This window comes from Silene latifolia, chromosome 2 (genome assembly GCF_048544455.1).
Source record: "Silene latifolia isolate original U9 population chromosome 2, ASM4854445v1, whole genome shotgun sequence".
NCBI classification, from domain to species: Eukaryota; Viridiplantae; Streptophyta; class Magnoliopsida; order Caryophyllales; family Caryophyllaceae; genus Silene; species Silene latifolia.
This window is the reverse complement of record NC_133527.1, coordinates 178,642,975-178,667,537: the sequence shown is the minus strand read 5'-3', so window position 1 is coordinate 178,667,537 and position 24,563 is coordinate 178,642,975. Positions and strand designations below refer to the sequence as shown.

The 24,563-nt window shown below is 38.6% G+C and overlaps 3 protein-coding genes across 4 annotated transcripts; 1 reads left to right on the top strand and 2 right to left on the bottom strand.

Annotated features, from left to right (window-relative positions):
- The first annotated feature begins 260 nt into the window (after positions 1–260).
- Positions 261–1,553, top strand: LOC141641708 (uncharacterized). The gene has a single exon (XM_074450360.1). The coding sequence runs from the start codon at positions 261–263 to the stop codon at positions 1,551–1,553; it is 1,293 nt and encodes a 430-aa protein (XP_074306461.1).
- Positions 1,554–8,070: 6,517 nt separating this feature from the next.
- LOC141643492 (mitogen-activated protein kinase kinase kinase 20-like) lies at positions 8,071–9,466 on the bottom strand. Its single transcript, XM_074452676.1, has one exon. It carries the CDS (start codon positions 9,315–9,317, stop codon positions 8,259–8,261), a length of 1,059 nt encoding a protein of 352 aa, XP_074308777.1. The 5' UTR covers positions 9,318–9,466; the 3' UTR covers positions 8,071–8,258.
- An 8,158-nt stretch (positions 9,467–17,624) lies between these two features.
- On the bottom strand, positions 17,625–23,882 carry LOC141643493 (uncharacterized). 2 transcript variants are annotated; one of them, XM_074452678.1, is made up of 14 exons: positions 23,719–23,882; positions 23,301–23,478; positions 23,122–23,211; positions 21,550–21,615; positions 21,376–21,441; positions 21,145–21,233; positions 20,963–21,008; positions 20,823–20,877; positions 19,810–19,886; positions 19,513–19,654; positions 19,301–19,428; positions 19,050–19,154; positions 18,574–18,711; positions 17,625–17,877 (listed from the first exon to the last, which is right to left on the bottom strand). In XM_074452678.1, exons 2-14 carry the CDS (start codon positions 23,316–23,318, stop codon positions 17,815–17,817), a joined length of 1,083 nt encoding a protein of 360 aa, XP_074308779.1. In that variant the 5' UTR covers positions 23,319–23,478; positions 23,719–23,882; the 3' UTR covers positions 17,625–17,814. The 2 variants fall into 2 exon arrangements, with proteins under 2 accessions (XP_074308779.1, XP_074308778.1); XM_074452677.1 differs by having other exon boundaries at positions 23,765–23,875.
- Between the last annotated feature and the right edge of the window lie 681 nt (positions 23,883–24,563).

Genomic DNA, 24,563 nt, shown 5'->3' with positions numbered 1-24,563 from the left:
GAATATTTTGTAATATACTTTGTCATATTTGTATTAGTTATTAGCAGTAATGATATCGTTTATATTAGGTTAGAATATCGTCATAAGCCTTGTATATAAACTCTTATGTTCATTCAATAATACTCAAGCATTATAATTTTTCATGGTATCAGCTTCCTAGGGCAAACGATCTCCTTCTTTCGCTTCCGCTACCCTAGCCGTCGTTCTCACACGACCAATCTCATCTCGACCTCTCGTCATTCAAACGACCTCACGTCACCATGCCTGACAAGAAGTCATCTTCCTCTTCTCCTTCTTTCCACCCGGCTTTAGCCGTAGCCAACATCCGCAATCATATCTCCGTCACCCTCGGCATGGATAATGATCAATATCCGCTGTGGGTCGCTCTTTTCACGAATCACGCCAAGGCTACTCGCGTGCTTCATCATATCATCTCTTCAAAGGGTAAATCAATTGGCCCATCACCTGATGATGATAAAGAGTTATGGGAGACAATTGATGCGACGGTCTTGCAATGGATCTATGCAACCGTCACAAATGACCTCCTTGAAACCATTGTTGAAGAGAACTCAACTGCAAAAGAATGTTGGGATAGAATTAAAAATATTTTTCATGATAACCAACATTCTAGAGCAGTCACACTCGAGCAAGAATTTTCGCATATTTCTATGGAAGATTTTTCGACCGTCTCTACCTACTGCCAACGTCTCAAAAGTATCGCTGATCAACTTAAGAATGTCGGTTCTCCGGTAAGTGACAGTCGTCTCGTTTTGCAATTGGTTTCTGGTTTGTCCTCTGCCTACAGTGGTATAGGTACTATTATCCGCCAAAGCAACCCGCTTCCTCCATTCTATCGTGCTCGCTCTATGTTAACGCTAGAAGAAGCAGGAAAAGCGAAGCAATCTGCTACTGGTGCACCGTCGGCTATGCTCGCAAAGAATACTGCCGATGGCGAGTCAATCCTTGGCCGACCTCCTGCCCCTGCTCAAAATAAATCCAACAAGAATTGGAACAAGAAGAAAGGGGGAAATAAAGGTGGTGGCAAAGGTAACAATGGAGGCAAAGCATCGTCAGGTAACAATGAAACTGGCCAAGGCTCGGTTTCACAAACACCCTCTGCTCCTGCCTCCCCTTGGTCGGGTGGTTATGGTCCATGGCAATGGCCTCCACCTCAATGGAGATATCCTCCATGTCCATACCCGACAGCTCCCTGGACTAGGCCCCCTATTTCTCGCGTTTTTCCAAGCCCGAGACCACAGGCGTATTCTGCCGAGTCTCCTCCTACTCCAACTGACATCGAGGCTGCGATTTACACACTTGGATTGACTCCACCTGATCCACGGTGGTTTATGGACACGGGAGCTACATCTCACATGACGTCGGACGCAGGTAAAATCTCTTCTTATGTTAATAAGAGTATTAAACATGGAATTCTTGTCGGAAATGGTCAATATGCGCCAATAAACGGGTATGGCAGCACTGTTTTACCAAAACCGAACCCTCCTTTCGCCCTCAATAATGTTCTCCATGTACCCAAACTTGTTAAAAATTAAACTTAGTGTCGGTCAGAAAATTCACTACTGATAATTCCGTTAGTGTCGAATTTGACCCCTTTGGTTTTGTTGTGAAGGATTACATGACGGGGACACGACTCATGAGGTGTGATAGTCAGGGCGAATTATATCCGGTCAATAGTCTCAAATCAACTCCTTCCCAGGCGTCTTTTGCTGCTATTGCACCTTCTCTGTGGCATGATCGATTAGGACATTCCGGAGCTCCAGTTTTCAATTCTCTTCGACGTAATAGTTTGCTTAATTGTACTTCGTCAAACAATAAGTCTATTTGTCATGCTTGTTCTATTGGAAAAATTATCAAGTTACCATTTTTGCCTTCTATGACACGCACGTCTATGCCTTTTGATATTATTCATAGCGATCTTTGGACCTCTCCGGTTCCTAGTTCATCGGGACATCGTTACTATATATTATTTCTAGATGATTTTACAAATTTTTTGTGGACATTTCCCATTGCTAAAAAGTCACAAGTCTACTCTATTTTCGTAAATTTCAGAAATTTTATCCGGACTCAATTTGAACGAGAAATAAAAACTATACAATGTGATAATGGGAAGGAATATGATAACGGTCCGTTTTGGGATTTTTGTGCTAAACATGGTTTGTCGTTTCGACTGTCCTGTCCACACACGTCATCCAAAAATGGCAAGGCCGAACGTAAAATCCGCTCCATTAATAATATTGTTCGTACTTTACTTCTCCATAGCTCTGTCCCTCCGTCTATGTGGCATCATGCGTTACTAATGGCGACTTACTTGTTAAACATTCTTCCTAATAAACAGCTTGACTACAATACTCCTCTTCATATGCTATACAATAAAAGACCGTCGTATTCTCACCTTCGCGTTTTTGGTTGTATATGCTACCCTCTTATTCCGTCGACCACAATAAATAAGCTTCAAGCTAGGTCCTCTCCTTGTGTTTTTCTTGGTTATCCCGAACATCATCGTGGATATAAATGTTACGACATAGCATCAAAGAAAATTACCATAAATCGTCACGTCATTTTTGATGAATCCTAATTCCCTTTGGCTCGGATTAATCGTCCTGACTCACGACCATATGATTTTCTTGCTACTGACATCTCCCCGTATGTAGTTCACCACACAACCAGTCCCCCCACACAAGCCCAACCACCACCTGAGCCATCAACCCCAGCCACGGTGAATGCTTCACCCATGTCCTCCCCGCGTCAGAGTACCCCTGCCACCACACCTGCCCGTGTTCCGAGCCCTACATCAGTTTCTTCTACCCCACAAAATGACCCTGCCTCGCCCATCCCACCACCCACTGCGACAAAAGCCGTCACTAGAGGTGATCACGGTATTAGGAAACCAAACCCGAGGTATAATTTAAATACCACCGTGTCCATTTCCCCAATACCCAAAACTCCCCTCCTCGCGCTTAAAGACCCGCATTGGAAATTGGCCATGGACGATGAGTATAATGCTCTAATTAGCAATAAGACATGGGAGTTAGTCCCGCGTCCCTCTAATGTGAATATTATACGGTCTATGTGGATTTTCCGTCATAAGTTTAATTCTGATGGTTCCTTTGAAAGGTATAAGGCTCGTCTTGTAGGTGATGGCAAAACTCAACAGGTAGGAATTGACTGTGGCGAGACTTTTAGTCCGGTTGTTAAGCCCGCTACAATACGTACAGTGCTCAGCTTGGCTCTATCACGAAAGTGGTCCATTCATCAACTCGATGTAAAGAATGCGTTTCTTCATGGGAATCTCAATGAAACCGTATATATGCATCAACCCATTGGATATCGTGACCCACGTTTTCCATCTCATGTGTGTCTTCTGCGAAAATCGTTATACGGTCTCAAACAAGCTCCGAGAGCTTGGTATAAACGTTTTGCAGATTTTGTGGCTAAGCTCGGGTTTATTCAAAGTAAGTGTGATCATTCACTCTTCATTTACCGCACTACTTCAAACGATATGGCCTATCTTCTTCTCTATGTCGATGACATAATACTGACCGCTTCCTCGGACTCATTACGCCAGTCTCTCATGGCTAGTCTTGGTTCTGAATTTGCCATGAAAGACCTCGGGTCACTGAGCTATTTCTTGGGCATTTCTGTAACACCTCGTCGGAATGGTCTGTTTTTGTCACAAAAGAAGTATGCGGAATCAATTTTGGAACGTGCTGGCATGGCTGCTTGCAAAGCCTGCCCAACCCCGGTGGACACTAAGTCCAAGCTCAGCTCCACATCGACCACGGCCTATGATGATCCATCTTTATATCGAAGCCTTGCGGGTGCCTTACAGCATCTCACGTTTACAAGGCCGGACATTTCGTATGCGGTTCAACAGATATGTCTCTTTATGCATAACCCGATGGAGTCACATATGAATGCTTTAAAACGAGTGCTTCGCTATATAAAGGGCACGGCTCATTTTGGTTTATATCTCGGGTCTTCACCTCCTACGACCTTGACATCATATACTGATGCTGATTGGGCCGGCTGTCCGGACACTTGCCGGTCCACAAGTGGATATTGTGTTTTCTTAGGTGATAACCTCGTCTCATGGGCCAGTAAACGGCAGCCTACACTGTCACGCTCCAGTGCTGATGCGGAGTATAGGGGTGTAGCTAATGTTGTGTCGGAGTCTTGTTGGCTTCGTAATCTTCTTGGCGAACTGCATCATCCCCTTGCAAAGGCTACTCTTGTCTATTGTGATAATATAAGTGCCATTTATCTCGCTGGCAACCCGGTTCAACACCAACGTACTAAGCACATTGAACTTGACATTCATTTTGTACGAGAAAAGGTTGCGCGTGGTGATGTGCGTGTTCATCATGTTCCATCTAATATACAAGGCTTATGACGATATTCTAACCTAATATAAACGATATCATTACTGCTAATAACTAATACAAATATGACAAAATATATTACAAAATATTCACACAATATAATTTGTCTAACAATTTAAGTTTACTATCTTGTTAAATTAGTTATTTGATTCTAAATGTTTTTTGTCGAATTCTAAAAATATAAAACTTGTTATTAAAGGTCCATGTTGAATCATCTCGATTTAGTAAATTGTACCTAGACCTAACAAAATTGACACAGACCGATTGAATCGGCTAGTCACCTGAATTAAGGACGTGAGTAGGGATGGCAATGGGTATGGTCTGGGTAGGGTCCGCCTAGACCCGGACCCGACCCAAGATTTTCCCTTTGGACCCGTACCCGACCCAGACCCGCAAGGGTCTAAAATTTGAGGACCCATACCCGGACCCTATGGGTAAGGGTAGGGTCTGGGTCTACTCGTGGGTCCGAGTTTCAGCCACTTTAGTAACAAGATTAACAGTTATGAGGTCTATAATATTAAAAAAAAAAAAATTCATACTACTTTAACATTATGAGTTTATTAATCTGCCGTTAATGGTGGTTGTCGGTCGCCGGCTATTAGAGAGGTGGTTTCCGGTCGCGTATCAGTGCTGTGGTGGTGGTTTTCTTGTGTCAATGGTGGAGTGGTGGTATTGTCAGAAGAGTTTGGTTGAGTTTTATCACTTTATGGGATGAGGGAAGAGAAAGAGACTTTAGTTGGGTTTCTACAGTCTGCCAGTATGAATTCATAAAAGTTGTAATTTTGATTTTTTTTCTTTAATAAAGGGTCTAAGGGTCGGGTATGAGTCTCATAACTTAGACCCGGACCCGGACCCGAAATATTTTCTTAAGACCCATATCCGACCCATACCCATTGGGTATGAAAAAATGAGACCCATACCCGGCCCATTAGGGTCCGACCCTCAGAGTCTGGGTCGGGTCCCCGACCCACTGCCATCCCTAGACGTGAGTATGACTGTAATCCGAATCACTCGGCCTGATTCAACTTCCTACAAACCTAAAGCTAAACCCATCAAAATAATTCAACCCAAATCCGACCTAATTAGCCCGTTTAACATGTCTAAGTGGGTCATGTCATCAAAGAAGCACCTTTTAACTCCGATTATACTATAGTAGTATTTTTTTAACTTTGGTTGATAGAGACCTTGGGAAAGAGGTGAACATAACTACATGTCGGCTCATGGGTAGGACCCAAGAGGGTGTTTAAATTTAGCTGCGGCTAAATGGTAATGCTAAAAGGTAGTTTTGACAGATCCAAGTTGTAGCAAACCCAATTTCGTAAATAATAGGTCTTGATAAAGATGGGTGGGTGAACAAACGGGTAAAGACCTCTAATAAAATGGGTAGAGGGACAAGGTGGGGCACCCCCATGTGCTTTCTACTTTATGGCAAATGGGTATTTTGTGAGGGAAAATGGTATCCGTCTATACGTATAGACGGATAGTGTCCGTCTATAATGAGAATTTGTGTTCCGTAAAACTTACTCCGTATAACTGAATCTGGTTAGCACGTGACGGCGTTTCAATTTGCTTCCAACAAAATATCCCAACATTTATATTGAGTTTCTTCTTTGATGCGGAAATTATGACGGCTGCCTTAATCTGTGTTTCAAAGGTTATTTTACTTAATTTCCAAGGCTTATTCCACTCACAGCGGACAATTCTAGACTAGTATTATTATGACCGTCAATTTAATATGATTCCGGTATAAATCACTATGACCCTTAATTTAGTATAATATATAGCCGTATATGCCATACTAATACAATTGGAGCCCGTGGGGAGGTTAGCAGGGGTGCTCATTTTCGTTGACCACGGAAAAATTCGAAAATCTGTGTTAAATTTTTCAAATTTCCGATTTATATTATGCCATTACTTATTCGTCACCCTTGAAATCTTTTGCTCCCTAATCGTGAATCCTGGCTTCACTTTTGAGTTGGAGCAAATGAAAAAAAATACTCCCTCCTATTCAGCCTATAGTTTCCATTTCTCTAATATATGTGAGGAGTATTATAATGAAAGGGGAATATTAGGCTGAATAGGAGGGACTAGTGGACTATATTTTATTAAGGGTGGAAAATATATGGTAGCCTGTAAATCACGTAAAGTAATTTAACCTTTTTTTCTAAATCATGGTGAAAGATTTTGACTTCGAAAATTATAATAAGATGGCTCATGGACTATAGTTTGACTTTTGAGGTGGGGTGTGTATGTAAGTGTTGATCATGGTTTCCTAAATGTAGGGGTACAAAGGATTGTGGAGATAGATAATGGGTTAGTTGCGTAGGTGACCGGGTTGAGGGAGCCTGACATTGTGTTGAGACTCGGGAGGTTGTGAAGAGAGTTCGGGAAATGAATGAGCAACTAACATTACGATGGCAATTCAATGGTGTGATTAGATATAGAAGAATTGTTATGTTGAGTGAGAGTTTTGACAAAGTGTGAGTCTCATTTGAGAGCTCTTCACGTATTAGCATTCAAATCACCCTTAAAATAATACGAAGATTATAAATGCTATGGAGTATATATCTAATTCACCTTTGATAAACAATAGTTAAGTATGGATAGCCTAGTAGTTCGACAAAAGATACGTAATAACTTGCAAACCACGTATAACAAGTAAGTCACCCGAGAGTGTGGGTGACAGACTCGAATTAGAAGGCATGAATTGAGGCCATAAATACTCCACAATTCCGAGTGTTGTGGTTGATTTTAATCAATGAGCAAATGATACATGGATGACTATAAATATTGTAATTTTAAGAAGGAAGAAAAATTAGAAGTGTCGGCTGGACAAGAAGAAATTAGAAACGTTGGTAACCAAGAGAAGTGTTGATTGTGCTACTTAGAAATGATGTTGATATTCACAAAGTACGGAGTACTTCGTGGTAGGGAATAAGGGATAGTGGTTAAGGAGAGGTCCTAATAATCCCACTAAAATCTTTCAAATATCAAAATTTTTACCGGTTTTATTGTTACTTCGATCGATAGTTTACTTGAATTATTATTGTCTTCTAATTTAGTTACTGGGATTGTTTTTTTTTTTACTACTCTACAATGTGAATTAAATTACCTTCTTAAGTAATATAAAGGTCTTAGCCTTAGAGTTTAAACTAATTTGGAATAACATTTGTCATATTGTCTTATGGTCCGAAAGCCGAATCACCTGATCTTTATATCATAGTGATATCATATGATTATCTGATGTTTTAGAGTAACACAAATTCTTACGTTACCTTATATGTTACGACTTACGAGGACACTCATTGTTAATTTAACTTGCGTCAAAAAGGAAAAGGGTTATAAGACGTCACAAGCTTATGAGTGTTGTGACAGTCGCAAACAGAACTTATGCCGGAAGGCCCGGAATAATTTGAAAACAAGCCTTTGATTTGGCATGATTGTTATTAAGTCTACAAACAATATTTAAATACTACAAATAATATTTAATCTTATCAGCAAGTTCACTGGTTTAATGCATCACTTGAAAACAGTAAGATACAGAGAGGGAATGATATGATTAATCTCAGTTGTGAGTTGTGTTAAAGATAGTGACAGTTGGTTTTAGCCCATCACTCATGTGGATCGACAGCTACTCTTTCATTAACTTCAAATGCTACACAAAGCAACATAAACCAAGCATATTCCATTCCATATACTTCACAATTTTAACTTCAATTGAATTTTGTATTTACAACCAAAAAAAATGTTTAAAAGAATCGACACCCGCCCGATCAAATAAAAAGCATGATCGGACATTTCACGACTAACGCCGTCGTTTAATACACTAACTAATCCTAATTAATCTCGATTAATTAATCACCTAATAGTGATCCACCCGGTTAATTCGCTCCAATCGGGCACACGTTCACTAACCAGTTCCTCGTCAAACCTACTTGAAATTGAACTCCAACTCGAAATATCAGACTCTTGAAAATCAAATGACTCAACTGAACCCGACCCAAAACTTGATTGCTCGACAGATTCCCAATCCGGGAACTCAAACGGGCACTTTGGGGACACCGAAGGCTTCTCAATTAAACCGTCATTGTCACCGTCACACCCGGATATAAACGGGTGATCCAACAACATACTAGCGGTCCATCTCTCTTTCGGATCTTTTAAAAAACACTTGCTCAAAAAATCTCTGCCTTCATCACACAAACTCTCAGGAATCTTGGGACATTCGCCCAAAACCCCAATCCGGTACATCAACCCGCTGACGTCATTTTCCGGCGAATACTCCCAAACCGGCAAACCACTCACCATTTCCGCCACCGCGCATCCCACCGCCCAAACATCCGCCGCTGCCGTCACCTTCCCGCCGGCGAGAATCTCCGGCGACATATATAAAGGAGTTCCCCTCAATTCGGAACCGGAATCATTATCCTTAACCGTCTTAGCTAACCCAAAATCCGCCAATTTAACACCGCCATCTTCGAAAACAAGCACGTTTTGTAGCTTAACATCACAATGAACAAACCCATTTTCATGAACATGACTCAAACCATTCAATATACCTTTAGTATACCTCTTAACATCGGAATTCCCGAATTTACCCCCGGATTTCCGTAAATAATCCGCTAAACTACCCTTCGAAGCGTACTCCAAAAACAAATTGTAAAATTGAGTACCCTTTTCTTCAGAAATTGAATCACCCAAATATTGAATTATATTAGTATGACAATTTCCAAGTTTTGTAAGAATTTTCTTCTCATTTTCAAGTGAACTAGAATTAGAAACATGAGATGATTTGACAACAAATGAAGGATTTTGTTGTTGTTGTTGTTGATGATTTGTGTTTGATTTTGTTAATTTTGCTAAATTAACTGTTCCAAAGCTTCCCCTTCCTATAACTTCACCTCTAATCCACTCCATATTGTAAATACACTTTTAAAACACAACCTTACTTAAACAGGATCTGTTCTATAGGCTCGTACTTCTGAACTCTGTATATATTTTTTTTGCTATGTTTTTTTTTTTTTGAAGTAGAAGTTTGATTGTGATAAAATTGTGGGGAGAAGTATTTATAGAAGAAGAGGTGGGGTTTGGTGATATTTTATTAGTAAATAAAATAATAATTTTTTATTGGTTATAATAATGAAAGAGTTGGTGCAAAGAAGTTGGCGGGGAAATGGAGCACGTGATAGATAAGCAAAGGAAATGAAAGGAAAGGAAAGGAAAGGAAGGGGGGGTGTGGAATGTGGACGGTATACATAACACGACTACTACAAATCAAGGCAATCTATTTTGACGGTAAAAGTGTTGGAAACGTGGTCAATTAGTTGGCACCTTTACTCTTACTCAACCACACGCCTTTCTTATTTTGCTTCTTTTTCTTAAAATCTTAATTTTGGTTGGTTGCATTTTATCAAATGTCAACAACTTATTTAGTTATTTCCTATTTTGTTTACTCTTTGTTTTCATTTTGTGTGGATATTTATGTGCACAATAAATTGGCTGATAAAAACAAAGTTGTGCACGTTCACATTCATGTATGGATCATGGGTGCATACTATTTGTATACTTGGTATAATTGTGTGTGGAAAATAATATAAAGGGCGCGAATTAGCGTTTTTTGTAGAGGTGTTCGGGGTTGAGGTGGGGCCAAGCCAAATTGAAGGAAGACAGGTCAAGATCGACGTATCGTCAGACTTTGAACCAACATATGGGAAGATGCCAGTTGGGTCTGGTTGTTCAGGATTGTCCTTGACTTGGCCCATGGCTCGGTCGACCTGGGTTGGATCATATTAATAAAAATTTATGTACTGAGTTGGGGAAATTCAATCCTAACTTGAGATGGTTAAGGGGCGGGGTTACATGGGTTAAGAGGGTGTGGTAGGGCCCGGCTGACTCGTTAGAATGACCTCAAGTCATATGGTGATTGGCCAAACAACTTGCTAAATTTAATATGTTCAAAATGCATTGTTGATTCTTAAGACAATGGAATGATAGTTTGAGCCCTGTTATTTTCCGCTTAATATCAGCTCTCATTCATCTCAGTTCAGCTAAATTATTCAGTTCAGCTAATAAGCGTATTATAACTCTATTCATCTTAGTAAACTTCAGCTCAGTTCAACTTCATTTAAAGCCAAAAGAACAAGGCCTTACTAGTGAAATTTGCTAGACAAGATGCTACATTGTCTTTGTCTTTCAATTGAGAAAAGTTAGCTTGTAAAAACTACATCTTGATTCATGTATCCTCTGTTGGTGTGAACATATAGAGACTAGGTGTTGACAAATGTTATTATGAAGAGTAGAGTAAAAATTAAAAAAGCGAGCACCCCATAAACAAACTTGAAGTTAGAGGCATGCAAAATCAATGAAAAGCAAAAGTAGTACATACTCCCTAAATGATAGGTTGATGGTAATGGAATGTAGTACGTGTTGGACCTTGTATTTGCGTGTAATGGTGTACTTTTAAGTTGTAAGATACCATCATAAGTCCATCACTAATCACTATCACTTTACTTAATTTACAGGACATTAATTAATGGTAATGGTAATGTGGGTTACTACTTACTAGTACTACTACTCGTACCAACCTAAAGCTTTCATATCAAGCCAGCTTCTTCACTATTGACAATCAAGCAGGTGCATTGCAACCATCCTTAGTCCCTACCTTCTACTAATTCAAACCAAGTTAGTATTTAATTTTTAGATTAAGAAGTGTTAACAAATTTCTTAACAAAATATAAGTGATTGTCGGTATGACCAAATGCAATGTGGCTTGAGCGGTTCAGAGAGATCTGACAAACAAGTCAACTAGGTCGGGTTCAAATCGGGTCAGGTTAACTTCAGGGTTGCAAGTGTTCCGGTCAACTCGGGTTGGGCCGGGTTATTTACAGATAATAACAGTCAACATTCAGGACAGTTATATACTTATATTATAGGAAAATGAAAGGGCGCCACCGGGTGACACCCAATTCGGGCGCCACCCTCTCACATGGGGTGAGTGCGGGCCCCTTCAATAAAGAATGCTTGTGAGAGGGTGGCACCCAATTTGGGCGTCACCCGGTGGCGCCCTATCACTAATATTAGGTCAATTCAGATTCGGGTCAAATTTAGGTCTAGAGTTTAGGTGTCGGGTCGGGTCAATTTTGTTAGGTCGAGTTAAGCCTATCTTATTTATACTATCCGATAGTTGACTTATTAAGGTGACGGTAGTGTGAAAGCGGGGCCTTTGGGTATGGCTTGTGGGACATTTTAATGGAGCAATATCGAAAGGCTGCCGTCAACGTAGGGTGATTAATCTAGAAATGTCTAGATTACTTTAACGCGGCTATACTCTAATGTGAATATGTGATTTTTTAATTGCTAATTTAGTCAATAGCCAAATATATTCAACGCTGTTTACACTTGTATTAGTTTTATATATATATAACTCTGTATTCAACAAATTCTAAATTGTTTGAAGCTTTCTGTCTCTTATTATCTTAGTTTGAATGTTTGAATTTTTGATTACGATGATGATTAGTTGGTGTCGGAGTTTCCTAGCATTGTCTTCCATCCTCTGTTTCAATTTACTAGTCTTTCGAATATTATACAGTGTTGTTTACTTTTCTTTCGATGGAAAAAATATATAAAAAATGATCACGATAGATTATAATTTAATTTATTTAGTACGGAGTATATTTCTTGTAACAATACTAGGAAGCTGCCCGGCCAAGTTCTACGATTTTTGTTAATTAAGTACGAGTACTATGCAAAATTGCAAATTAATTGCGCAATTTCTTAACTTGTGAGTTGAAGATTTCTATCTTATAAGATGAGCCATATCAATATGTGACACTATACTACAAAATTTTACAACTGATTACTCCGTAGTATTTAAATCTCTATCACTTAACTAAGATTTAATCTATAAATTTATACTCAATTATTTATAGGGTATGTGATATGTCTCTAATGTCTAAGTCATTTTATGCAGTGGTGGAGTTAGGGGCTAGCAGAGCCCTCGGCCCCAAAAGCCCCGGCGGATAAGATTTTAGAAATTTCTAGTAAAAATTTTCAATTTTTTTCGATTGTATCGTTATTTATTTGTTTACTCCCTAAAATTTTTCGCTCTTCGAAATTTGAATCTTGACTGCGTCACTAATTCTATTGACAATATTTTACCACAAACTTTTTAAAATTAGCCGTATAAATTGTACAGACTACAGAGTACTACTCAAGATATTTTGAATAGTGGAGACTGGAGAGTGGAGCTTGAACCTCTTAATCATAAACCACGCGTCCAGTAATTGGAACACTTGTATTCAGTACTAATCAATAGACATCAATCATAGCACTTGTACCATGATGAGATTGATGGTCTATTTATCATTCTGTATTAGGCCCTTTTCTTTTGGACTTAAAGTCACTTAATTTAAGTTCACTTTAGATCTTATAAGTTGATTCGATTCGATTCGAGATCCTATAAGTTCGATTCGAGATCTTATAAGTTCGATTGAGATCCTATAAGTTCGATTGATTCGATTCGATTCGATTTAGTTCGATCCTATAAGTTCGATTCGAGATCTTATACCTCACTTAATTTAAGTTCACTTCGATCCTATAAGTTGATTCGATCCTATAAGTTCGATTCGATTCGATTCTATAAGTTCGATTCGATTCGATTCCTATAAGTTCGATTCGATTCGATCGATTAGTTTCGATCCAAAAAATGGCGCCTTAGTACTTTACCTTCTCAATTATTTTTTCACAAATTCCCATTGAAAACAGGTATATCTGTCACCACAAAATCTCATTTGTGACGGTACGTATCCGTCACTTTAGAGTGACGGATACCATTTTCCCTCACAAATGATCCAAATAGAGGAGAGAGGGAAGCACATGGGGGTGCCCCACCTTGTCACCCTTATTCGTTTTGTGAGTGGCATTATCCGTCACTTGCTCCGACCCGTCTTCAGCAAGACTTCCTGATCTGTCACAAACTAAAGATGGGTCAACTGTCAAATAATACTAAGTAGCATCTTGTTTTTGTCTTATCTATCCACTTGGATATTACTTGACTCGTTTTCAGCTTGTGACGAATATCACGTCTTCAATGAGACTGATGGGGCATATTCTGCACCCTCTGATCTGACCAAGTCAACACATTGAGCAAGGTCAAAGATATCCACAGCAAAGTCAACGACTTAGACAGCTTAACCGACGCAGCCTGTCGGCCTGTCTCATGTGCCTCGGCTGGGGCAACTAGCCAGCCGGGGCACATATCCGCGAACTCATATCCAAGACCCCTCGGCGGCGAGTCATCAGGGCCCGCCGGCCTGCCATGGGTTCATCAGCCGAGGGTACATCAGTCTTTCCACCTGCTAGCCACTTGGCCACTACGTGACAAAAGGTGAAAGTCTATAAATACTCCTCAACCCTCATTGAGGAAAGGATCCACAATTCAACCTAAGAATCACTATTCATCTGGTAATACCTTCCTTATCTCTCTACAATACATACTTCGCCAAGTAACAACAACTTACCTCTCTAAGTTACTGACTTGAGCGTCGGAGTGAGTTCGCTCGGTCCAAAGCCGAGCCCTCAGTTTGTTCACTGTTTCAGGAGACCGAAAGGAGAAGCCAACCAAAGACGTCATTCTACAAGCACGGGTGGTAACAAATAACTGCTCTGGAATTACACCCGGAACAGAGACCTTTTTTTTTTTTTTTTTTTTTTTTTGATGCTAGATAATTGTTTGCTTCCTTTCCTCATTAGACAACAATTATCGATTAGGCGTGATTTATCATTTATGTACGAAATTTATTTTGTCAATTAAAAATTTCGCTCTCATTATCAATCAGTAGTATCTTTTTATTTTCGTTTTCATTTATATTACATGAGTTAGTACTAATTCAATATTCTTACCCTATTCATCTTAGCCACTAGACTAACATGATGATACCTTATTCAATAAACAAACCGCGATAATTAACCGAATAAATTATAAATATAATGCACCATAGATTACAGTGCATTTCAAGTTGACAACATGAAATGAGGTATAGGATAGTTATTGAGATCAATTGGTTAGCATGTGATCGCATCCTTATAATTTATGTGGATGACGGCATGCTCTTTTGCAGTATTGAGTCAATTACAAGCTATAGGCTGCCTCCACCCTTGGGACCTTTGAAACCCATTTTGCTTTTCAATAGATTCTCTTATTTATAATCCATCTTTCTTTTTCTTTATTAATTAAAAAGAAAACTAATTCATTATTTCAAAATAAGAATAATCGTCAGTTTTTTTAACGGCGGACATAGTAGAAAAAGTTATTAATTTTTCACGCCACCTTCAATTGATTGGATCAAGAACGTCCGGTCAGTACAGTCATAAAGGATCTGATCTCTAGTTTTTTCTTATTTTACTAACGATTACATTAGTTTTTAAAGAAATGGAATGTCAATTTCAATTATAAAACAAAATCAAACATGAGTATTAAATTATAAAAGTAGTAAAGTATTAAAGTAATTACTCCCTCTATTTTTTTATATATGACTTTCTCACATTTCGAGACACTCCCTTCTCTCTTCAATATCTCTTAAAATATAAGACTAAATATTATGATATGTATACTCATATGAAAGAGTTTTTCGTAAGAAATTTAATGGTACCATTTTTATATTTTTTGAACAAATATATTTTTGTAAATATTAAAGTCAAAGGCTTACCTCGTAAATGCAAAACGTCATATATAAAAAAGTGGAGGGAGTATAAAAGTAGTAAAGTCAAAACACTAGTACTCCATGAACTAGGGGTGGTCAACAGTGCGGGTCGGCCGGGTCCGGGCCAGGTTAGGGACGGGCCGGGTCAGGTTTTGGGAGACCCGGACCCGGCCCAGGTAAGGGGCGGGACGGGCCGGGTTGAGGCGGGTCGGGGCTGGCCGGGTAAGAAGTGACCCGTGAGGCGGGTCAAGGGTGGGTTTATGGGCGGGTCTAGGACGGGTCCATGGCGAGTCCGGGTTTGGGCGGGCCGGGTTTGTCATTTGGGGACCCGTAACCAGCCCGGATATAGGGCGGGTCGGGGCGGGTCCGGGTCAGGCGGGTCGGGTCCATCAGCGGGTCGCAGGCGGGCCGGGTCCGGGTTAGTAAGGCCGACCCGCACTGTTGACCACCCCTACCATGAATCAATGGAGTAATTAGTCTCGTGGTTGAGTAAAGTGAGCTAAACTCTATGAAATGTTGAAATTAATCAAAACACTCTTAAATATTAAGCATTTATAAAACACAAATTCTTTTGTGTGACGGCCGTAAGTCTAATCAGTAGAAAGTGTTCACTTTTTGATAAATAGTGACCACTTTTTATAGCTAAAAAACGACCATTTTTTTCAAAGTGGTCACTATTAACCAAAAAACATCCACATTTTATAAAATACACGAAAAAGACCGCAACATAGGATAATTAACTAATGTTTATAAAAAGGGAAAATGCACGCGGTGCCCTTGAAGTTTCGAATTTTGCCCGAAATATCCAATTTTTTGTTCCGGAAAACTTTAAGCGGCTATAGCTCGTGTCTACGAATTCAGAAAGTGATAATTTTTTTTTTCAAATCGATCATCTTTCCGAGAACTACAATTTGAAAAAAAAAATTGTCGTATTTGGATCCCGTGGCTAGAAGTTTTTGTACGTCAAAGTTTTTTTTACCGTACAAACTTTGAGTGACCATATCTCTTGGTCACGAATTCCAAACACGACAATTTTTTTTTTCAAGTCGTAGGTCTCGAAAAGATAATCAATTTGGAAAAGAATAGTTACTTTCTGAGCTTGTAAACACGAGTTATAGCCTCTTAAAGATTTCCGGATAAAAAAATTGGGTATTTCGGGCAAAACATCAAAGTTCAAGGGCACCGCGTACATTTTCCGTTATAAAAACTGATAGTGGACGTAGTTTTGACTTGTTCACGTGTGATGGTAATTAGTAAGGTCAACTTGCACTTTTTGGATCTCCTTGGGAATGAAGGACATAAGAAAAGTTGTTAGTTTTCAAGGTGAGAATTATTCATAATGTCTTCATGTGACTTGGAAATTAGATCCGCTAAGGTACCAATTCAGTCAAAACCGGAAGAAAAAGGGGAATGTCGAACTAAATTGTGCAACCATAGATTTACAAGTTCCAACTCCTTAGTCGAGAACAGCCTCAAAATGTGAGTGGACACAGAGTTCAAGCAATTTATTTATTTAAAAAAGAATTATTTAATTAAGGGTAAACAAACAGTTGAGACGGATAGTGTAGTTTGGAAACCTATATCACTATATCGTCTATACGTTCTCTTCCAAGATAATAATAATGCAAACTGCGAAGCCTATTTACGCTCTTCCAAGAGAATAATAATGCAAATTGTGAAGCCTATGTACGCTCTTCCAAAACCTGCATAAGCTCTACCAATCCTAGTAGTAAGTGTCTGAATCTAATACAAGACGGTTTTACATTGTACAGTTAAATTATTAAACCCTAAAATGTATACAATCAATTTAATAATAAAAAATGTGGTTGACGGATAATTTCATCTAACTTTTCAGTCATCCGGAAAATTTAGCACCAACAGGCAACAACCCATTCATCCATCGCCAACGATTAAAACGACTGAATCGGTATCTTATAAGTTACTTAATTATGTTTGAAGTCTAAAGTATTCCACTTCAAAATATAAAGTGCATTGACTTTAGACCAAGTAATTGATGGTTGATAAATAACTATACACTTGGAGTGTGTATTGAAATTAAAATTAAAATTAGATTATGTGTTGACGAATATCTTAGCTTACACATAAATCCCTGACCCCAGGTGACGTAATTTAGAATTTTGTTGAAGAGTTAAAATAAGAGTTGACTTAAGAGGCATATTCAATTTATATGAATAAAATATAATCACCTTTCGAGTGCATAAAGTATACGAAAGAAAAGGGGGAATTAAGTATAGCACCCGAAGCTCGACTCTTGAGTCTTGAGGATACTTAAAGAACTAATCAAGGTGCCGAATACATGGATTTTCAAACATCGTCTTAAACAAGCATTCGTAATACACATGTGGCGGCCAAAAACTTACTCCAATGGCACAAAAATTGACACCTGAAATCACTTACCTAGCCATTTTCTCAAATTTTGGCTTAGAATCAGAGGGTTCTAATTAGAAGCGGAATCATTGTTGAGAGTGTTGCAGCCTTGCAGGCTCCAAAATAAAACGAAGACTGGGTGCATAAATATTAGCTCACATAATTAAGAATCTCATAATCGCTATAGCGTGTGAATTCAGGACTCCTACTAAACTCCGCATTGGTAAATACATCAAACAACTGAAAAATGTGAACACTGAAGCAAGTCTAGATGACATTCAAGTTACAGTTGAAATCCCACATTAGCTGCCATGTTTGTAAGCCTTCTAATATGGCCTAAATCTCCAGTCTGGTCTAGTAGGCCTTGAGCTGCCGACACCATAACCCCACTTCAAAGAAAAAATTCAAAGATCAGTAAGTTCTTGCGTAAATAACTGGAAACGATGAAAAGAAAGGGTACGAAATCAAAATATATAGTACAACCACCAAAAAAATGAACCAAGTAATGACTTTATACAGAGGCAAGATTTCAGTTGGTTAAGTCGATCTAAATCAAAAAGGGATTCTGCATTACTAGAAAAAAATTGCATCATTTTCTTGATCACGCAGTGGGACAAAGAGCTCCATGTACAAGTTTTTTTCCCCCCCAATTATCACCAGAATAGGGCCTTCGGTTAAAGTCATGAAAGGTTGTTCTTATGTAACTCATAGTAAGACTATCTAACAGTTGTAACTAAATAGTCATTCACTACAGGTTAATTAATCAAACATTAATTAAGTAATGGTATAAAAAAGGTCTTCAAGTAAAAAGGATCATTATTGCCCATAACTCATAAGTTGGTCACAGCCCACAGGCACGGAAGCAAAGTGAGGAAGGACAACTATCAATAAACAGAAAACCATATATCCACATACACGTTCAACCTGCCAACTTCGAATTTCATGAGCAAACACAATCACACCCAACGAGAAGGGACAACAAAATCACACTAGCGAAAATCAACATGCACGAAAAGTGGACCAAACTATTCATATTTAGCTAAGAAAAACAGTAATCGCCATACAAAACTACTCGTGACACTTACATCGTCGAAATCCAGGTTTCCATACATTCTTCCATAAGTACGCATGGGACCATAGCTTCCATAAGGTTCAGGGATGTCCATCATTAGACCTCCACTGGTACCACCTTCGTCAACTGGGGTTGCTGAATCTATAGCAACCTATAGGAAACACAGAGCAACGAGTAGTCAGCAAACAATCTTGTACTAAAGTTAAACAGATAATCTTAGTAGCACTGGCAACTCAACCTATGTTACTCGAACTCTTCGTAATACTTCATGTACTCTGTGTTCAAAATCAACCCTTGGGACATTTCATTTTACAGATTACTCTGACTAACATAGGTGTACATAAGAAAATGATTTCGTGGCATTGTGCAGTTTCACTTATCCAACTAATACACTATCAAAGTTAACAAGATTGATTACTCCATCTCCCAGGGAGAAGAAAAAGGACAGATGTTGAATCAACACGAACAAACTATAAAACTGTGGCTTACCGGCTGTCCTAAAATCTCATGAGAACGTCTCGCTACCCGATCTGCAACACCATCTTCAGCAAAAGTAACAAAGCCAAAACCGCGATGACCAGATCTTTTTGGATCCTACAAGCAAACCGCACATTGTCTAAGGACAAAAGAGTAGGCCAACCAGAAAGAATACGATATTTCCAAATTCCAAGAAAAATCATTGTACATAGCATCATATAAACCATATGTTGAGAGAAGAATCCACCCCTCTGAAATCTTACTTTCGGAATATAAACATCTAAAATGCGACCAAATCTTCCAAAATACTGCTGGAGATCATCTGTAGTTGCCTCCTGAGGGAGCCTTCCAACAAATATCTTTCTGACAATTCCTCCTCTAATTGGATCCCCTAACAATTCAGCATTTGATGTTATTTGATGTTTTCATTATGATATCTTCACAAGCACAGGGGACAAGTAAGAAATGATCTTACTTCCATAATAAGAATTTGGACGATCATACAAGGTAGGAGCTCCTAATGATGCATATCTGGTAGTAGCAGCACTTATGTATGAATTGTACGCACCATAACCGCCACGGGATGGTGCTCTACTAAAAGGTCGAAAATCATCTTCCTGAAGCACAGTTGAATGGTTGTCAATTCTCATTAAAAGGGAGCTCTTAAACATCACTGCCTCAAAAAAGAACTAGAAGAATGTTTGCTATCCAAAAAGACCCGCGCATTAGAAAGAGAAAAAACAGAACTTAAACAAGGAAAGCAGAGAATTGCCTTTGGCGTTGCTCGATCAACTACTAAGGTTGAATCTCCCAGCTCATGAGTATCTTTCATCAGACTGTCCACAGAATCTGTATCAAGCATATTATTTGAAGTTGAAAAGCAAATATCATTCATGTCTCTAAAAGCAAAGGTATCAACAATCAATTTGGGTTTTTAAGCTGCTAGCTCCAGTTAACTTGCATTTTTTTCAAAAAGATTACAGGTCTAAGTAAACATATCAAACTTGCCGTAGAAGCAGAGTAGCTGATCTTTATGAAAAATACACTGATGTACGCTTCGTTAATTTATCAGGTTAATCTGAAATCTGAACAGAGTTAAGGGTGTGTTTAGATGGGAGAATTTGGAGGGAAAAGCAGGGAAGGGATTTGGAGGGATAAGAAATACTTTGTTTGGTTAGCAACTATGTTACTCCGACACTTCACTTAGCTACCGACTGCCGTATCACGTGTTCGACACCTATCGTATCGACATGGACACGACACTTCATTTTAAACCAAAAAATTGAAAAATTCGCAGAAAATATCCGTATCTAATACTCGACACGTGTCAGACACGACACCCGCGTCGGAGAGTCGAGGTAACACAGGTTAGCAAAATGGAGGTAAAGAGATTTGAAGGGGAGGGAAAATGGATCCCTCCATTACCTCGTACAAGCCATATTAATCTCCCTCCAAATCTGGAGGGAAAATCACCTCCCCCAAAAGCCCATAAAATGACGTTGGAAAATTTGGAGAAAAGGGAAAATAACAATATTTCCCTCGTACAAGGCAAATTAAATCCCTCCAATAAAGGAGAGCTTTGGCCCTCCACTTCCATTCCCTCACTTCCTCTTTTGGTACCCGAACAAGGCTCCAAGATATCTGTAGTCCGTCCAATAATTAGGAAGTTTGAACTCCAAATCCACAAAAATCGACCCTCCATATTGTAATTCCATTAAGATACTCAGCCATTTGAAGAAATAATATGTATATGAAGTATAAGCAGGAAGTTACCGATAAGCTTACCTGAACTAGCAAAAGTAATAAATCCAATTCCACGGTGCCCTTTTGTGGTAGGATCCTACCAAAATTCAAACTTATGTTCACATAAACAAGAAGACAAGAAGTGTATTGATGAGTCCGAAAACATGAGCATGAGAACTTACCTTAGGCATGTAAAGATCAGTGATCTCTCCATATTTCTCAAAATGGCTGTTCAAACGGTTACAGAACAGATAGGCGTGAGCACAAGGAACAACAGATAAATCATACATCACAGTCTCACAGATGATAGAAGTTATGACAGTTTATCTATTTCAAGGTCCAACGCACAACATAAAAAATGTACCTTCGAAAGGTAGATTCAGTAACCGAAGGAGCAATCCTCGCCACAAAAATCCGGGTTATCTTTTTTGAAGATGACCGAAGCATCTCTTCCTGCAACCACCTCGACATTAAGTTGAAAGAAAACCAAATAATTCAAACAGAGACAATACAGTAGCAATTCCAAAAAAAAAAGAAGAAATGACAGTTAAAAACACTAGATAACGTGAGTTTCAATTGTTTCAGTATAAATTGCCTTCGGTGTTGCCACTTTTACTTCCAGAGCTCTGCCGCCAAGGATATGCTCACTAGATAACGCTTTCTGAAACCCAGAAAAGAGATTCAATCATTCTAATTACAATTGGAAGCATGATATGAAAGATATTTTTTGCAGGGGATCAAAGAGGTCCCAAATTTTAAAGCTTTTCACCTTAGCATCCTCAATAGATGAGAAAGTGACATAGCCAAATCCGCGTGACCTCCCAGTATTGCGTTCCTAAGATCAGCACAAGAGAAAATACAAACTCAGTGAGGTGATAGTGGAACCCAACAGCTGAAAGTTGTTTCAGTTTGACAACTAGCCACATGAAGAACACACACTCTACTTTCCAAAACACTACTGTCGTAGGACAAAGGAAGAATTTTAAAACGAATAAATAACAGCAAGAGAGTGACTGCACATCATCACAAAGACAGCAATATGTGCAGGTGTTTAAAATCAAAATTTTGATGTATAAACTGAGATAACTATTAAATGCACACTGTGAATTACAATCATGTAGAAACATTTATCCAACTTTTCTACATTACAGCCTTCAGATTAATCAAAAGCCCTAATTATAATTCCCTCTCCGTGTCATCTACTTTTACTTACATCTAGCCTTTCTATCGATATACACTAATCTTAGCTTGAGAAGGAACCAAGATGACAAGGGCCTCAGGTGACAAACCGCAAGACACTGGGCGTAGGCCGGAGCAAGTTTAGGTTCAGATCGAAAAAATGGACCGGATCGGACCATTTGGTCTGGACCGAACCCGGACCGAATTGATTTAGGTCCCGTCCTCAGTCCACAGTGTTTGAACATTTCATTATTTTAAATTTCAAAAAATGAACATATAATGGAGTAAACACTAGGGACGATGTGCCAAAGAGAAGGGCATAATAAAAGAACTAGAAGAGTTTAAAATTGGGATTGCATAGTAGTGACTAAAGTGCTACCCTGGCTGCCCTGTCTACAAAGAGCACTTGAGAGTTAAGGCACAACGAGGCGTTAATTATTCCGTGCTTTTTTAAACTAAGACATACTTAAACAATTGGGAAAAAAACATTATGAAATAAATTACTCCGTGGTTAAAAAATTAAAAACATGCAATACGGAGGCAAGATTTAGAAAAGGGTAGTGTGACTTTGGGGCTAAGAAAATGCATCGCATAGTAACCACAACTGTAAAATATACTGCTTTTGTTATTGATCAAAATAAAAAAGATTAGACCTCTTTACAAAATATTAGGTTATTATGGGTGAATCATAATTAGCTTTTTAAATATATTGCTTATTGCTTATGACGGCCTATAAAAGATACGGAGTATATAATAATGCTGGGCATGAGAAGATTAAAATTCAAAAACCAGTTGCACTTATAGCACCTCAAATAAATGGAATACTAATTCTACTCCAATTTTATCGTCCTTTCAAGTTTAATGACTTTAACCATTGATTTCTCTAAATATATGTAGAGATTTAATATACCTAATTTAATATTATAATTATTGTTTAGAGCTACTGCATACTTTGGGGAAATATTAGCAAAAGTTGATGCCATACTCCCAGTTGACCACAAGTCCAATGGCTACAACAAGAGTGAGACTAATGGAGTAATTATCTTCGTAGCACGATTTAAAACTTCCGAAGTACCAGCAAACAGGTTCAAAAATGCAAGATCAAAACCCATTATCAACTAATTAATAACAAAGTTTTGTAAACTAATAAATCATAAAATACCTTCATTACGACGCAATCCTCCAATTCACCAAACCTAATCATGTATTCCTGCAACCCAATGGTATCAATATCCCATGGGATACCAAGAACCTACAACCAACCCCAAAATTTCGACAAAATCAGTAAACACTCGCATAAAAAACACCATACCAATCACAGATAAAAGAGATTGCACTCACCACAAGCTTTCTGTCCATGATCACGATAAACCGAAGCGCGACAAAGGCGAACAACCCTTAAGACGAAGCTGCAAGAAAACCTCAAAGACGAAACCTTTTTCACTCTTATCTCTCCGCGAAATCTCAAGAACTCTCACCACACCTCCCTTTCCTCTTTCTCTCCTCTCACTCTCGTACCCTGCACATGATAAGCACACCTCTTTCTCACTCACATACATCATCATCGGCGATTTCATTGAACCACTAATAATCGAACTCACAACCTAATTTATCGATTTTCTAATCGATTAAAATCTAAGAATAGTTATTGTGAAATCAATTGAATTGATAATCATAAGTGACGACAGATTGGGGAAAATTCGACAGAAATAATTGAAAAACAAGTTGAAAAATAGACGAATTCGACGAAATTGTTTACCTTTAGGATTGTAAATGATAAATTGGAAACCCTAAAATTGATTTACCTCTTTCTCTCACGTTGCTTTCCCCCGATCTCTCTATCTCTCGCTAGCTCGCGGTAGCTAATTTGCGCTGCTGTAACCCTTATCGTTTGTTTGTTTTCCTGTCTGCGGCCCTTTTAATACTCCCTCTTATTCTACATATAAACTAGTTTTATTACCCGTGAAAATTCACCGGGACTAGCTATGTGGTGGTTTTATACAAGATCGGATTTGCATTTAATGTTTACAAATTCATTTTTGTTTTGTTTTTCCTTTTCAAAATAAGAAATTATGATGTGGCTGGATAAATTGTTCTTAAATAGTTCAATGGTCAAATGTTATGCTTTTGATTGTCTTTTTATTATATTTATAGATGTCCCACATTCCATAACCGTCTATTCACAATAAAGTCTCACTTTCTATTTTTAATAAAGTTTTATACTTACTCCGTACTAGACCAAATGTAACATTTATTATAAACGGACGTATCACACCAAAGGTAACATTCCTTATTTGGCCCACAACATTACCAAGTTATCCTTATAACTATTTAATATTTACACAAAATGTCATTACATACCCCACCTATCAACCCACAATCAAACTCACAATTACATACCCCACCTATTTTTCCCCTCTTTACCCTTACTTTTTCCTCTTTTTCTTAAATACTTCACTTTTCCCTACGTTACCTTTGGTGTGGTACGGAGGGAGTACTTATTTTAATCATACCTCACCCCATAACAATGTTGAAAATAGGGGCTCTTTTATGCCTTGTGTTGTTTTTCCAATTTGTCCCACTTTAGTAGAATGTACTCCCTCC

Bases quoted from the DNA above. Each gene is read 5' to 3' on its own strand.
- LOC141641708 (XM_074450360.1), top strand. From the start codon at position 261: ATGCCTGACAAGAAGTCATCTTCCTCTTCTCCTTCTTTCCACCCGGCT.
- LOC141643492 (XM_074452676.1), bottom strand. From the start codon at position 9,317: ATGGAGTGGATTAGAGGTGAAGTTATAGGAAGGGGAAGCTTTGGAACA.
- LOC141643493 (XM_074452678.1), bottom strand. The intron at 19,887-20,822 runs GTAAGCTTATCG...TGCTTGATACAG, and splicing joins TATTACTTTTGCTAGTTCAG to ATTCTGTGGACAGTCTGATG. The intron at 17,878-18,573 runs GTAAGTGTCACG...TTTTCTTTGAAG, and splicing joins GAAACCTGGATTTCGACGAT to TGGGGTTATGGTGTCGGCAG.